The sequence below is a fragment of the Miscanthus floridulus genome, chromosome 12 (assembly GCF_019320115.1).
Source record: "Miscanthus floridulus cultivar M001 chromosome 12, ASM1932011v1, whole genome shotgun sequence".
Lineage (NCBI taxonomy): Eukaryota > Viridiplantae > Streptophyta > Magnoliopsida > Poales > Poaceae > Miscanthus > Miscanthus floridulus.
In genome coordinates this window covers 67,101,106-67,116,792 of record NC_089591.1, presented here as the reverse complement: position 1 = coordinate 67,116,792, position 15,687 = coordinate 67,101,106, and the positions used below count along the sequence as shown (strand labels likewise).

The 15,687-nt window shown below is 45.0% G+C and overlaps 2 protein-coding genes across 2 annotated transcripts; one reads left to right on the top strand and one right to left on the bottom strand.

The window, feature by feature from the left end:
- Nucleotides 1-4,568: 4,568 nt before the first annotated feature.
- On the top strand, nucleotides 4,569-6,666 carry LOC136497812 (xyloglucan galactosyltransferase XLT2-like). The gene has a single exon (XM_066493674.1). It carries the CDS (start codon nucleotides 4,933-4,935, stop codon nucleotides 6,367-6,369), a length of 1,437 nt encoding a protein of 478 aa, XP_066349771.1. The 5' UTR covers nucleotides 4,569-4,932; the 3' UTR covers nucleotides 6,370-6,666.
- Nucleotides 6,667-13,112: 6,446 nt separating this feature from the next.
- Nucleotides 13,113-15,323, bottom strand: LOC136496778 (cytochrome P450 704C1-like). The gene is made up of 4 exons (XM_066492537.1): nucleotides 14,341-15,323; nucleotides 13,919-14,254; nucleotides 13,594-13,797; nucleotides 13,113-13,496 (listed from the first exon to the last, which is right to left on the bottom strand). Exons 1-4 carry the CDS (start codon nucleotides 15,151-15,153, stop codon nucleotides 13,314-13,316), a joined length of 1,536 nt encoding a protein of 511 aa, XP_066348634.1. The 5' UTR covers nucleotides 15,154-15,323; the 3' UTR covers nucleotides 13,113-13,313.
- Nucleotides 15,324-15,687: the final 364 nt, after the last annotated feature.

Below are 15,687 nucleotides of genomic sequence, written 5' to 3'. Positions count from 1 at the left end.
GTGATATGTGGTTTGTACCTTTCGTTTTGCTAACCTGTATTTCATCTGCAAGGGTGTTCTTTGACCGACCTGTACAATTTCTTTGACCTGTGCTGACATGACCATGCCATCTTGTATCTCAGCTAGATGTGAATGATTCTATATGAGTTGCATACCATTTGCTTGATGGAATACCGCTACGAGATATGGTTACTACCTATTGTTTTCCCAACCTCTTTTGCTAGCCTGTATTTCACCTACAAAAATGCCTGCAGCCCAACTCCAAGGTGTATATAGTTTTACAAATCTAAACTATAACTACTCGAGCGTTTATTTTGCAGATCATCTTCTAGCTATGCATATGCCAGATGGTTAGTTTCAGGTACTGTTAGCAGGCCCTGGAAGATTAGCTATGGGCATTATTGGAACTGAGGTAAATACTTGGGTTTCCATCTTATTAGGTTCAGCTCAAATCACTTCTTTTTAGTTTCATGGCCATAGACCTACCAGCCTTTTCAATTGTCATCTTAATTCTACTTGGCATTACTAGAACTCAGGTAAATACTTAGTTTTACATCTTACTAGATTCACCTCAGATCACTTCTTTTTGGTGTCATGTACATAGAGTTGCAAGCCTTTTGAATTGCCATATCAATTCTGCTTCAGGAAGCCTATAAAACAATTGTTTTTAGACAATTAAATTCCAATGATTGCTGTTATTGGAAGGGGTGTGCCGTAGGTCACCAGAGAATAACTGATTTCTTATGTTTCTTGTTTTATAAATATAGCCAACGGACACTGCTTAATAGCATCAGCTTTACTCTATAGGAAATGAATTTATATGTTGTGCTGCCCACAACGAAGATTTATCTCTAAAACTATGACTTTGTCATGCTATAATTTGAAGTGTTTTTTAAAACAAATCTCTAATGTTTTAGGTTGCCAAAGGGGATCTCACATGGTGCTGGCTGATGATAGTTTTAGTACTATAGTTTCGGTAGTTAGTGAAGTAAAGATCTATTTACAACAGCATCAAAGCTTTCATAAGGTTTGTGCTCTGAGCGTTTGTTTAATTATCATTAACACTTGCTAGCTGCCTAAACATACACGTTCTCATTAGAATATAAATGTCTCCAACTATTCTTTTCTGAGCAATTTTGCAATGTCCATGATATTTGATTTGATTCTGGTAGCTACATTCGCTAATTAGTTTTGCCTATTAGTTGAGATTTTTTTTAGTTTAACTTCCTGGTCATCAGGTTAACTACTGACATAAAAAACATGGTGTTAGATCTTATTTACCCCAATCCACTGTCTATTTTGATAGCTACATTCACTAATTAGTTTTGTCTATTATTGGAGATTTACTGTTTAGTTAAACTTCCTGCTCATCAAGTTAGTTGTTGAGCTCAAAACCATGGTGTCGGGTGAGATTGCCTAGATTGAACCACTTTGTCTTCATCCCTCAGTCTAACCCATTTTATCTTCACATCGTTCATTCGTGGGGTAAGATTGTCTGGATTGAACCACTTTGTCTTCATTCCTCAGTTTGACCCATTTTTCCTACACATCGTTCATTTGGATTGCTAATTCTGTTGGGAAGAAAATATGGCAAATCATTCATGAACTTCATGGCTTACATTTCAGGTTTGGGAATTGCTGCTGCATCCAGCAAGAGCAACAGCATTGACAATCTTTGCAGGTACAATTGGGTTAGCATCCCTTGATAGCACAGCTTTTAAGTGACTGTTTCTGTAGTCTGTATACTTGAGTTGCTTTTCCACTGAATGTGGATGTAGTCTGTAGTCCTGAGTTGTTTTCTATGATACAATTTCTTGTGTGACTGTTTACTCAGCTTATTTTCCCATTACTTACTCCATGTAGTGTCTTAGTTGAGTTGTTGATTATTGAAATGGTAATGCCTTTGAGTTTGGTACCATAGCGCTTTCAGAAACTAAAAGGTTAGTTTGAAAAGAAATATTTTGTTGGCAATATCTACTGTCTTGGTTATATAAATGCTACTATTTTTCATGTTACATGTTCTTCTTATTGGTCTCTTTTGTGAAAAGTTACTTACAATATTGACATAATGGTAATTCAGATTCTTGTACCTTTGTTGTCTCTTCTTACATAATCCAGTTACCTGTGTATAGGCAGTGTATTTCCCACCTCTCAGTTCAATTAATTCTTTGATTTAGTGGTTCACTAATGTATTCATATGCGCAGTTTGCTCACGTTTTTTCGCAAATGTCATTTCCTGATTACATTTGGCTTCTTGGTTTCTTACATATGTCGATTCTCAATGGTACCAGCATCAACCAGGTATGCGCTCCTCCTTTTTTGCCCATTTGGGTCTTCAGGTTACATGCGTCTATATACTAACTTACTCATCTTATCAACATTCCCTCTAAACATACTAAACTGAATTTATTTAGTCAGCGGTGGTCAAGGAGTAATTCACATCCACAGTACTGCCTTTGTAAGTGACTTATTCATCTCTTTATTTACTCATGTTGTCTGACCATAGTTCATTGCCTTGTTCGAAATGCTAAGTATCCATGTCGATGTCTATGTGTTTACTGCACGGTGGTTCTATGCGTCGAACCACATAGGCATGTCCTTTGATATATGCTTACAAAGATGAGAAACAGAAAAATAATCGAAACTTCCACCTTTTGATGTTGTATATTGCAATAATGGAAAGCACACAAAAAATGGTGCCTACAAAAATTTTCCTCCCTTTGGCAAAAAGTTTCTTCCTAGAATAAATGGCAAGTACCAAAATCTACAACATAGTTTTAATACTAGACTTACTGCCATACCTTGTATTACAGACAAAATGAGAGCCACAGTGCCTTCGCTGGAGAACTCCAGCTACAATATGCACTATGCGGTTATTGCCGAAATCAGTCAAAATGGGAGAGAAAGTGTCTTCACTGGAGAACTCCACCTAGAATATGCAGTTATTGCAAAATTCAGACAAAATGAGAGACACAGTTCGACCATCTTTTAGGGTCTCCACGACAGCAAATAGAAATTAGACCGTCTGATTTACTATCAACGAGGCATTTTGTCCCCTGCTTTTACAGCCTCCGGTTTACTCCCAATACTTCGGCAGCCCCACGCCATACAACCGTGTCCATTGTATTATTGTCAACCTTTTTAGATTTGTGTCATTTTTGGTATTATTCTTTCGATATTACAAACACTAGAATAATTCTTTTCATGCTTGTAAGTAGAGCTATCATTCCTACACTGGAGATTCCATGCACCACTGAGTACAACAGGATAGCATGCCCTGTACGGTGATTTAGGCCATGTTTGGATTCTCTCCTCTAAACTTTAGACCTCTAAACTTTAGAGCTAAAGCTCCAAACAACTGGTCTAAAATTAGCTCTAAATTTTAGTCCACCTCACATTAGAGCTTTAGACCTTCAAAGTGATCTAAAGTGCTCTAAAGACTTTAGAGCTCTAAACTTTAGAGGTAGGGATCCAAACAGGCCTTTAGTGAGTGACTACGAAATACCGCTATAATTGGCCTTGTGACGTGCTTGGTTAGAACAACCTCATAATTGGTCCACCACACCTTGTTGAGTTTTTGGTCTGCCTGTCTTTTTGTTGTCCGTCTATTTAGTGGATTAATGACTAACTATAAGATGCCATGATTTTTATATTAGGCTTTGTTATGTTGTTGTTGGCCAAAGAATCGGGCCAAGGCATCTTGGTGAGTTTCCTCTCTACAGCCGTTTGCCGTCTATGTTTACCTATGTGTCATATGCATACTATGGCGCCCTTCTTCCTGACATAATTATAGTTGCATGTTAGATTTTTAGCTATGGAATATATATACAGTTATATCCTCCTTTATACTGCTATTGATTGTTATTTAGTATAATATAGAATTGATAACAGGTTTGTCTCTATTTCCTGTTTTTAAAATCACTCTTACAATCGATAGATGTTTTGTTTTCTCTCGCACACCTTTTCTTCTCCTCAACCTATTCATTTTTACTCTATTCTTTTTCCATGCTTTTTTATTTCTAGATTTTATTGGTCAAAGGCCTTCGATATTTCCGATGCCTCATATATGTCACTATTACAAGTCATTGCAGCCTGATGCTCTTAGCCCTATGTATCTACGGCTCATAAAATGGTTGCATGGTACAATATTATGTGGAGTAGAGATGGAAGGACCTTATCTGGGTGGTTATAGTCATACATAGCCAATTTCCTTTTGGGCATGCACACATCCAAATGACTCATCTGTCCTGTAGGTCTGGTACCGTGATGCTGAAAGTTTTGACTCTACCAGCAACCTCTTTGATCAAGAAGCCAAGTAATAGGTAAATGAAAACAGCTAAGACAGAGTATTTTCATCATTACTAACTTCAGTTTACATTATTGACCTCTTATGAGTTATGACATAGAAGTGTCATTAGCTGGCAGATCAAAATAGAACATTACAATAAATTCTTCTAATGTTTCTCCCATAAAGAGAAACACTTTTTTTGTGAACAAAAATTCTACATGTATATATAATAATCGTCCTAATATACTACACGCGCAGACTACGTGGCGACGCGACTGCTGGAGTCTATCTGAAGTCTCTTCGGCGGTTCTGCCGCAGCAGAGCGCGAGGCAGCACACGTTGCCGCTCTCCCGTCCATGGCATCACCGAACAAACCGTGACGGAAAGCCGCCGCTGTTCTTTCCCGTTTCTGCACTAGTTTACTGGCAAAAGACAACAGTCCGCCCCCCAGTGCCGCACCACGATCTCCATCCACCAATCCTGCGCCTCCGCCTTACCACGCCGCACATTCTGGTCCCCGTGCCGCCGGTGCGCTCCTGGGCCCTGGCACGCGAATCGCCTCAACCAAATCGCCACCCACGCCGACGCGCGATCCGGCTCCCTCCAGTTAAGCTCTGGATCGACTCGCCCCCGTCGCCGCGCTCATGGCGCTGGTCCGCCCCGAGCATCCAAATCCGGCCGCCCGCCGCCCGCGGCTCGCCGTGCTCCTCCTGCTCGCCTTCTTGGCCCTTCAGCTCCTCGTCTTCCTCGCCTTCCGCGCCGTGCGGCCCCCTCCCGCCCCGGTCTCCGTCTCCACCACCGCCGTGCCGGTGCTGGCGTCGGCGCCGACGCGCCGAGACGAGAATGATTCGCGCTGCGACGGCGGGCTCGTGTACGTCTACGACCTCCCCAAGGCCTTCAACGAGGACCTGCTCGGGATGTGCGACGCGCTGACGCCCATGTACTCGCTGTGCCCCTACCTCGCCAACGACGGGCTCGGGTTCCCTGCGGGCGGGACCAACCTGTCGTCACTCCTGCCGCGGCAGCTGCTCGGGTCGTGGTACGCGTCGGACCAGTTCGCGCTGGAGCACATCGTGCACCGCCGCCTGCTCTCCCACCGCTGCCGCACGACGGACCCGGGGCGCGCCGCGGCGTTCTTCGTGCCATTCTACGCGGGGCTCACCGTGGGCCGCCACCTGTGGGCGGCCAACGCCACCGGCGCCGACAGGGACAGGGACTGCGTCGCGCTGCTGTCGTGGCTCCACGCGCAGCCGTGGTACCAGCGGTCCCACGGCTGGGACCACTTCATTGCTCTGGGCCGCATCACGTGGGACTTCCGGCGCACGACGGACGCCGGGTGGGGCGGCAGCTTCCTCACCATGCCCGGGGTGGCCAACGTCACCCGCCTCGTCATCGAGCGCGACCCCTGGGACGGCATGGACGTCGGCATCCCGTACCCGACCGGGTTCCACCCGCGCACCGCCGCCGACGTGCGCGCATGGCAGCGGTACGTCGCGCGGCGCCCGCGGCCCAGGCTCTTCGCCTTCGCCGGCGCGCCGCGGTCGGCCATCAAGGGCGACTTCCGCGCGCTGCTTCTGGAGGAGTGCCAGGCGGCCGGGGCCGCCGCCTGCGGCGCGCTGGACTGCGCCGAGGGCAGGTGCATCAAGAACAACGCGCTCGTCATGGAGCTCTTCATGGGCGCCAGGTTCTGCCTGCAGCCGCGCGGGGACAGCTTCACGCGGCGCTCGCTGTTCGACTGCCTGGTGGCGGGCGCCGTCCCCGTGCTGTTCTGGCGGAGGAGCGCGTACCGGCAGTACGGGTGGTACCTGCCCGTGGACGGGCGCGAGGGGGAGTGGTCCGTGTTCATCGACCGCGACCAGCTCCGCGCGGGGAACCTCACGGTGCGCGGCGTGCTGGCGGCTATCCCGGAGTCGCGGGTGCGGCTGATGCGGAAGCGCGTGGTGAAGATGATCCCGGGGCTGGTGTACTCCGCGGCGGACGGGGAGGGGCTCGGCGGCGGCATGAAGGACGCCGTCGACATCATGGTCGACGGCATGCTGCGGCGGGTCGCCGAGCAACGCCCGAGATGGCGGACGACGTGATCTTAGCTTCTGCAGCGGAGCAAATTGATCATTCTTTTTTACAGTTTTTTTTTCATCTTCAAAATTCTTTGTGTGAGGAATTTTGCTCGCCCCCTAAAGATTACTGCGCGTAGTCTCGAGTTGTGCTACTGCGGCTCTAGCTGTAAATTTACACTCATTAATTACAACAGAATCAGAGAGTATGAATTCGTGTGCTATGAATTGCATGCTGGTGAGTCGTGACTCACTGCAGATTGGGCGCCGGGAATGTTGAAGTTTGTACTGTAATCTTTTCTTGCAGTAGTAGCAGCACCAAATTTGACCTGGAATGTATTGTTATGCTCAATGTATATTGTTGTGCTCAGAATGAACGAGTGATTGGCTCCTCGATCTGATCTCGGCATGTCACCATGGAGCCCAACACTCTCACTGCCCCTGGCGCTCTTTTTATTTCTTGCAGCTGGCAGCCTGGCACTAAATGGAGCCGGGAATCAATTGGGCAGATCAATAAAAAATTAAAAATGGTCCCGTATCCAACGTGGTAGACGGCTGTTTGGAACATTTACCGTGGACTGAAGTCCAGCCAAGTCTTCAACGGTTTACAGACAGTATTCAGACAACAGAGTCTGAGTTTACAGCTCATGTACATGTAGCGTGCCGACGTGCAATGCAAGTCCAGAAGATGCCTTACGTGTTAGCGAGCATAGTGCCTTTGTGGATCGTTGATTTTGGTGGCACTATTGCATTGCAGGACAACTTCTATGTCGATTGCCACAAGCTTCCCATGCTTTTTGCAAGACGTTCTTTCTAACAGAGCTCGGCACATCATTGGATCTAAGATTACTCTGAGTTCTTTATGATGTGCTTTAACTGTAGTATAGCTGAAGCAGATCACGGTTGGCTAGGCTCTGTCTCCAGATCTCTGCTGACGAGGAGGCAACGAGGAATCTGGCGAGGAGGTTGATTCCTTAATTGAAGGAATTGGCAACGGTCAAAAACGGCATTTAGACGTTTAAAAGGTAGCGTGTCCGTGCGTTGCTACGGAACAATAAATTTTTTTTATTAAAAACATAAAGATTGCACGATAAGATAATAATACTGTTAAATTAAATACCGATGTCAAAGTGACATTTAATTCAAAAAGCAAAGTTCGTGAAATTAACACAGTCACGGAGAACGCGATGTCGCAGGCTCACAAACTCTGCTGTATAGACTTTTTCGTGATACGGCTAAGATAATATTTTATATCGGCGGAAAGAATTCTACGATATTCATTTCTTTCATGCGCCAATAAATCCATGAATAAGTTTCACTGCATCTCCATATAATCATGTACACACAGGTTCGAGTATATATATGTAAATAGGTTCGTGCCCGTGCGTTGTTACGGGACAGCTAAACTTTTGTAATAAAAACACACGGATCGCATGATAAGATAACAATACTATAAAAGTATATGACCGACATTAAAGTGACATTTAATCCAAAAAGCTTAAGTTCGTGAAATTTACACAGTCACAGAGAGTATGGTGTCGCAGGCTCATAAACTCTACTGTGTAGATCTTTCCGTGATGCAGCTAAGATCATTTTTTATACCGGCAAGAAGGGATTTTCGATATCCATTTCTTTCATGCGCCAACAAATCCACGAATAAGTTCCACCACATCTCCATACCATTCTGTATACGGCGCTGGCAAATGAATTAGCCACAACTTATGTAATTAGTTTTATAATTAGCTCATGTTTAGTCCTCCTAATTGATATCTAAAAATTCAATGTGGCAGGGACTAAAGTTTAGTTCTGGATCCAAACACCCCCTAACTCTCGACTTCTGCTGGCTGCTCACTTGCACCATCATGTCTATGTGTCAACACGTGTATACTCTAATGCCAGAACGTCTAAGATGGTATTTATTGTCCATCCTTTGAAAATATTAAAACTTTAAGGTTGCTATTTGCGTATGCTGTAGGATTGGGATGCTTTGCACTGATCCATGAGGGTATCCATGAGAGTTGAATTTTTTGATGTTATTATGATGTCTAAGCTTACCAATCAGACAAAGACGAACTTGATTGTTAAAATTTTTTCAATACTGCTTTCATATACTCCCTCTGTCCTAAAATAGAATTCATTCTCGCTTCTCGAGAAGTCAACTTTTTTAACTTCGACCAATTATATATAAAAAATATTTATAATACATAATTAGTATCATTACATAGACCATTGAATATATTTTCATAATAAACTTATTTGGAGATATAAATATTGCACGTATTTTTTACAAACCTAGTCAAAGTTGAGAAAGTTTGACATGCACACATCACATAACGACTTATATTTTGGGGCAGAGGAAGCATATGCTAATGGGAGTAGTCAACTAAAAGTCATGATGAACACAACAATACTTTCATATTATATGCTAATTGGAGCATGAAGAAACGCAGTGGAATGGACTTATATACGAATGGTGGGAATATTCGTTTAGAAAATTATAAAAGATTCATCAGTCTCACCATGTATAACCTGTACATCTTTTATTTGGCACCACTGATGTTCTTAAGGAGCAGCCACTTTTTAATTTCAGGTCTGTATGCTGGAAACACTAAAATTAAGGGCCAATCTCATTGAGTCGTCTTGCTTGATCTTTGCCAATTGTTTTCTTTCATGCATGATTATTGTTTCATTCTATGCATGTGGCATCAGGTGATCGATTTGTTTCCTTCAAAGCAGGCGGGGATCGCAGGGATAACAATTTCTTTTTCTATCGCACGAGGTATCGCATGGCCGGAAGGGAGGAGTCTTGCTTGATCTTTGCCAATTGTTTTCTTCCATGCATGATTATTATTTCCTTCCATGCATGTGGTCTCAGGTGATCGATTTGTTTCCTTCAAAGCAGGCGAAGATCGTAGGGATGACAGTTTTTTTTCTATCGCGTGGGGTATCGCATGGCCAGAAGGGAAGGGCGACCAAAAAAAAAGTCACACCAAAAAATAGTCTTACTTTTAGTCTTTTTAGTTGTAGGAGATAAACATTTATTAATTTCTGCTAAACAGTAACACACCGGTGTTTTTCTATGCGGGTTCTCAGCTTTGTTCTTGGAGAACTGGTTGTCGTACCAGAGTTGGGGCCTGGCCAAACCACGCGTAAATAATTCATCATTGGGCTTTTTGTTAGTGGAAAATGTTCATTTTACCTCCCTAAACTATCCTCAAAGTTTAGTTTTTCTCCCTAAACTCGAAAACCGGGTAAACCACCTCCTTCAACTTTTAAAACCATTCATTTTACCTCTCTGGCCTTATTATAGGTGTTTTCAAAGGCGGTTTTGTCTTTTTCTTTTTTATTTATTTTAGCTAAATATTTGAAAAATCATAGTAATTTGCAGAAAACTCATAAAATGGAAATTTTAATTTTGTTGGACTCCACATGAGTAGATCTACACAGTACACATATAATATGGTATGCTTTAGTACAATTTTTTTTGTTGTAGCTTTAGATCTATGTTTTTCTGTAATTAATTCATAGCTGCAGTTTCTATGGACCAATTATGGTAAAATTTTTATGATGATCTAACTATTGTATGCTTTAACTATAGTAAAAATTCCATACTCGTTTCTATTCTTACACACTTTTAACTATTTTTAAACTATTTAACAAGCATAAAAATAAATAAATCAATAACTCAGTTATACCTAGTCCAATAAGCATGAAATTTTTACTACAGTTCAATCATATAAAATTTAACCCACCATAAAAATTTCACCATAATTGGACCACAAAAACTCAAGCTTTGAATTAATTACTAAAAATCATAGATATAAAGTTATAGCAAAAACTTTATACTAAAGAATACCATATTATATATTCACTATGTATATCTACTCATGTGGAGTCAAAGAAAATTATACTTTCCATTTTATGATTTTTTTTGTGATTTACTATGATTTTTCAAAAATTCAGCCAAAATAAATAAAAAAGAAAAAGACAAAACCGCCTTTGAAAACCATCTATAACCGAGTCAGGGAGGAAAAATGAACGGTTTTAAAAGTCGAGGGAGGTGGTTTATCTGGTTTTGGAGTTCAGGGAGAAAAATTAGACTTTGAGGATAGTTTAGGGAGATAAAATGAACTTTTTCCTTTATTAGTCGCTAATAAGGTATAGGACATCAATATGGGCCGAAAAAGCTCTGCATCGTGCTACTTTTGGGCCTCTTTAAATAGACTACTGCACGGCCTACGGAACATCATCAACTCTGGGCACTAACCTGATGGGCCACCTAGTTGGCTCTACTTTCCGATCATTTTCGTGGTCGAATGAATACTTGATGGAATGAAACGAAGAGCAGCAAAAGGGCTTGTCAGCAAATGGGCATGCGGTCTAGTGGTAGGACAGTCCAGGAACGTTACCCATCAGTGTCAAAGTATTTTAAGTTTAACCAAATTTATATAATAAAATAATAATATTTATGATTCAAACTAAGTATCATTAGATTCTTCGTCAATTATATTTTCATAGTATACATATTTGATGTAAAAAAATCTTTATAGTTCTTTTATAATTTTGGTCAAACTTAATGCTTTGACTCTCTAAAATTCTTAAAATAATTTATAATTTGGAATGAAAGAAATACTATGCAAGAGTCTCTCTCGCAGTCTCACCTTAGTCACCTGGTATAAGGCCATAGTAGCTCTGTTGACCGCTCTACCTTTCCGGGCCAGCAATGATCTCTCTCCCACTCCAGTCCCGCGCACGATCCATGGACCATGGTAAAGCTCCTCTGCCGCTGCCCAAACAAGCACCAGCTTGCCATCAGTGGACCACTACTGATTTTGCTAGTGGTGAGCGCGCACCACCACCATTTGATGAGCACAGCACCACCATCATGTTGCATTTCAATCCTATGCGAATGTTGTTGTCATGTTACATGTGGAAAAAAAAAGAAGCATGTATAGTCCATGCAAAAAGAATGTTGTTGTGCCAAAAAAAAGAACTAATAAAGCAAAAAAAAAACTAAAAGAAAAAAGTTTGCACCAAAGCAACCTGAGATAAGAAAAACTGGCGCATAACATACCAGTAGGGATGAAAACGGATCGGATACGGACGGATATCACTGATATTACATTTGTTTTCATATTTCTGTCCGGATTTGGATTCGAATACGGATAGTGTCAACCATGCCGGATAGGATATGATTGGATATCGACATCATAAATATGCGATTTGAGTGTTCGGATACGGATACGGTATCGGATGTTGAATATCCGGACTTGGATACGAACGGATTTAAACCCCTCTAAACGGATTCGGTCTCGAATACGGTCGGAAAATATCCGTACCATTTTCATCCCTGCATACCAGCAACGATGGAAACCAAAGAGGGGCAAAAATGTCTTTTTGTCTTAGAGTTAACAACGTTAATTGTCTGGACTAATGGAAATGTCTTTTTGTCTTAGAGTTAATATCGTTAACTGTCCGGACTAACAGAAGTGCTAGATAGGGAAGAAAATTTTCACTTATGTACTGATAGGGAAGTTTTGAACTTTTTGTGCTAAATAAGGAAGAGCAAGTTTCTTTTACAGAAATGCTATACAACACATATATAATTTAGAACAAAAAAACACATAGATTTTTTTATATCTCTCCCCCTCTACCGGCATCGGCGCCGGCCATGGCAGTGGCGGTGGTGGCGGCGGCGGCACCCACGCCCGCGCCCGCGCAGGCCATGGCAGTGGCGGCGGCGGCGGTGGCGGCGGCGGCGGATCTGTGATTTGTCCTCCCATAGAAAAAAATTATGATCTATGATATGTGATCTGTGTAGGCTGGAGGTTGGAGGTAGAAGAAGGGTGGAGGTTGTTGGATCTTAACCCTATGGTGTAAAAAAAATTATGTGTTAAAACTGCATAAAACACATTGTTGTGTAGTAGACAGACTTTTTTTATGCTAGATAGGGAATTTTCTCTTGAAAATTTTGTCATCCATTTACTTACTATAATTACAATTCCAGTTATATTATTTATTATGGAAAAAAATTCGGATCGGAGGTCCATATGTTGGTGAGAAATTCATCCGGCCTGTTCGCTGGTTGGTTTCTGGGCTGGTTTGGATTGGATTGACCGGTGCTGATTTATTATGAGAAAAAAAAATACTATTAGCTGACTGGTTTGAGTTGGCTGAAAAACAGGGTGATCATAAGAAGTTAGAATCTCTATCCGGCACGAGGTACCAACTGTCCCTACGGATTATTCCAAGCTGCATGCGAATGTGTGCATGTTTTTGGCAGAAGTCCGATACGTCCGTCCTCCAACATAGGAGCAGGAGGATTCAACAGAGTCCGCCGTACATCCGTGTGCCAGCCTAGCTAGCACGTAGTTTATATTATGGGAAAAATACTGTATATTTTTGGTTGAGAATCCGGTTGCCGAATTTGGATATATTATTACGTAGTACAATAGTTTTGATTGGTCATATCTCGATCTGATTATGTCATATCTCGATCTGTGATTGATTCGGAGCCCCAGCTAGCTCCACGAGATATACATACTTTTATTTTATATCTATTATTATATTACCACCTAAAAAGGGAGGGAGGGTTTCGTCCGCATGATTTTGGTGTGCGCGCTCCTTGGATCGAAGTCCGATCGGTCTCGGACATGATTTTGGTGTGCACGCTCCATGGATCGAAGTTCGATCGGTCTCGGCTCCTCTGCGTTAAAAAACCGCCCTCTAGCGCCCAGTCCGGCAACAGCAGGGAGTTACGGGAGAAAATTACGAGATGGCGGCAAAGCTAAGTGTTTAGAGAACCAGTTCCGGGACTGATCATATATCATGAACTTGAAAGAGGCCTCAACGATAGTGTCAACAACACTAAATGCAGCTGCATACAAGATTGCACAGGAGAGAGTCCAAGTGCCCACTGTACACACACGCATGTATACTTCCACACGACTGACCGTTGCCGCCCGCCCGCCTCATCGCCGGAGCGACGCACGAACATAGAGCGGGCCATCCATTTTGAGAGTGAGCATGGCCCGGTAACCCACGGTGGCGTTGGCATCCCACATCTCAAACCTGAACAGGTAGAGAAGCACGGCCGCGAAGATCTTCATCTGCCTGTACGCGAATTCCTTTCCCAAGCAGACGCGAGGGCCAGCCTGTGTACCACACAAGAGACCGAACACGTCACATGCTGGATCCTGCATTCAGTGAAGGACACTGCAAGTGGCAAGGAGATCGAATATCACAACCGACCTGGAAAGCCGTGAACTTGAAGGGGCTCTCGGGGACGAACACGCCGCCGTCGTCGAGCCACCTCTCCGGCCTGAACTCCTCGGCATCGGCGCCCCACAGGAACTGCATCCTGCCCATTTGGTACGGCTGGTAGTGCACCATGTCCCCTTTGTTGACAGCGTAGCCGTCCGGCAACGTGTCGTCCGAAAAGCAGCACTTGACATCCTGCAACACCAGCATCCCCCAACGAAAGTCATCCACCCAAACCCAATCTATGCGCCGACGACCGATGTGTGGTGCGAAACCGACTGGTGTTCAGGAAAGCGCCGAGTTCCGGATAACTCACGATGGGCACAGCAGGGTAGAGCCGGAGGGTCTCCGTCAGCGCCGCGTGCAGGTAGTGCATCTTGCTGATGGCGTCGTCGGTCAGGCACGCGACGAGCTCCGGGGCGCCGAGGTCGCCGTCCCCCGAGGTGGCGGCGCGCACCTCCTCCGCGACCCTGTCCTGGATGTGCTGGTTCCGGCAGAGCACGTAGAGGAACCACGACAGCGTCCCCGCCGTGGTGTCGCGGCCGGCGATCACGAAGTTGAGGATGATGTCCCGCAGGTACTTGTTGTCGAAGCAGCCGGGATCGCTCTCCCGCTCCATCAGGAACCTCGACAAGATGTCCTCTTTCTTGGCCTGTCAGGGAAGGGATGTCACCGTGTCAGAACTGTAATCTCCTCTCGTGCTCCCGTGCATGCATCATGCATGTAGTCTGAGCTCACAAATTCTTGCTGGTCTCTTCCCATCTGCTCGATCTTCCTGTCGACGACGGCGTAGACGAAGTCATTGATGGTGCGGACCGAGCACTTCATGGCCGCCTCCAACGAGAAGTTTAGGAACCTCTTGGCCTTCCAGAACGGGTCTAAGAAGCGGTGCAACACCTGCTCGCTGGCATGGTCGAACGCCTTGGCGAACGCGGCGCCTTCCTTGCTGGACCCGGAGAGCACGCCCAGTCTGACCCCGAACCCGACCGTGAAGATGGAGTCCAGCGTCGACCGCATCAGCAGGTCCTGCATGTCCAGCTTCTCCCCGGCGGCGGCGGCGGCGGCGGCGGCCACGATGCCCGCGAGCTCCGCGGCCGTGTCGCGGAACACGCCGGTGCTGTAGTCGCGCAGCACCCGCGCGGAGAACTCGTGGCTGGCGACCTTCCGCTGGTGCCGCCACTTGGCGCCGTCCACGTTGAAGATGCCGTCGCCGAGGAGGTCCTCGCCCACCTCGTGCACCTTGCTCCCCTTGCCGTAGTTGGCGAAGTTGGTCTTGAGGATGTATTCCACGTTGGCAGGCTCCACGGTGTAGATGTAGCTGCAGGTCGGGGTGAGCATGCGGAAGGTGCGGTACCTGTGGGCGAGCTCCGTGTGGTACTCCATCAGCCGGCCGAAGTTGAGCAGCTGGTGGAGCACGGTGCCGGCCACCGGCGGGTAGCTCCGGTTCTTGCCGCCGCCGGCGCGGCGCCGGAGCGCGAGGTATAGCACTAGGAGGAGAGCAAGTATCAGGGTGAGCACCATGGGTTGGCTCGGCGGCGAGTCCATGGTCATCGCAGCATTTGGTTTGGTTGTGGAGTAGTACTTGTGGTGCGTAGGAGAGTGTGGCGAGGCCGATTAAAAAGACCAAGGGATCATGTTGCGCGCTCGATTAGAAAATCAGCTGTATGATTGATTGATATTAATAATGGTCAAGTACCAGAGCAGGTAAGATTTCCCTCAAAAAAAAAAAACAGATGGCCATGCACGCCTTTCAGTCAAAGAAGAAAAATATGGCCAACCGCGGTCTCTGAATTTGTCCTTCAGCACCGACAGATTTGGATTGTAGAGAAATTTGCAAGGAAGCATAACATCACGTCATGGCTTTGTCTTCACCGTGGCAATGGTGATTTTTTTAGCACGCCTCTTATCATTCCACTGTAATTCGGCGATTTTCTCACCCTGGCTAGTGACTCGTGTGGAAGGGTGTGTGAACACGATGGTGAGCTTCGAATCTGGCGAATTTCGAGCAAGTATTTATAAGAGTGTTGTGTTCGAAAATGAGCACAAAGGGAGTGCAATGAGGTAGGCCGTGGCGCGGTCGCGGCG

Coding starts and splice junctions, on each gene's coding strand:
- LOC136497812 (XM_066493674.1), top strand. CDS start 4,933: ATGGCGCTGGTCCGCCCCGAGCATCCAAATCCGGCCGCCCGCCGCCCG.
- LOC136496778 (XM_066492537.1), bottom strand. CDS start 15,153: ATGACCATGGACTCGCCGCCGAGCCAACCCATGGTGCTCACCCTGATA. Junction 13,798..13,918: donor TCTACCCTGCTGTGCCCATC/GTGAGTTATCCG, acceptor CTGGTGTTGCAG/GATGTCAAGTGCTGCTTTTC. Junction 13,497..13,593: donor TCAAGTTCACGGCTTTCCAG/GTCGGTTGTGAT, acceptor TGTGGTACACAG/GCTGGCCCTCGCGTCTGCTT.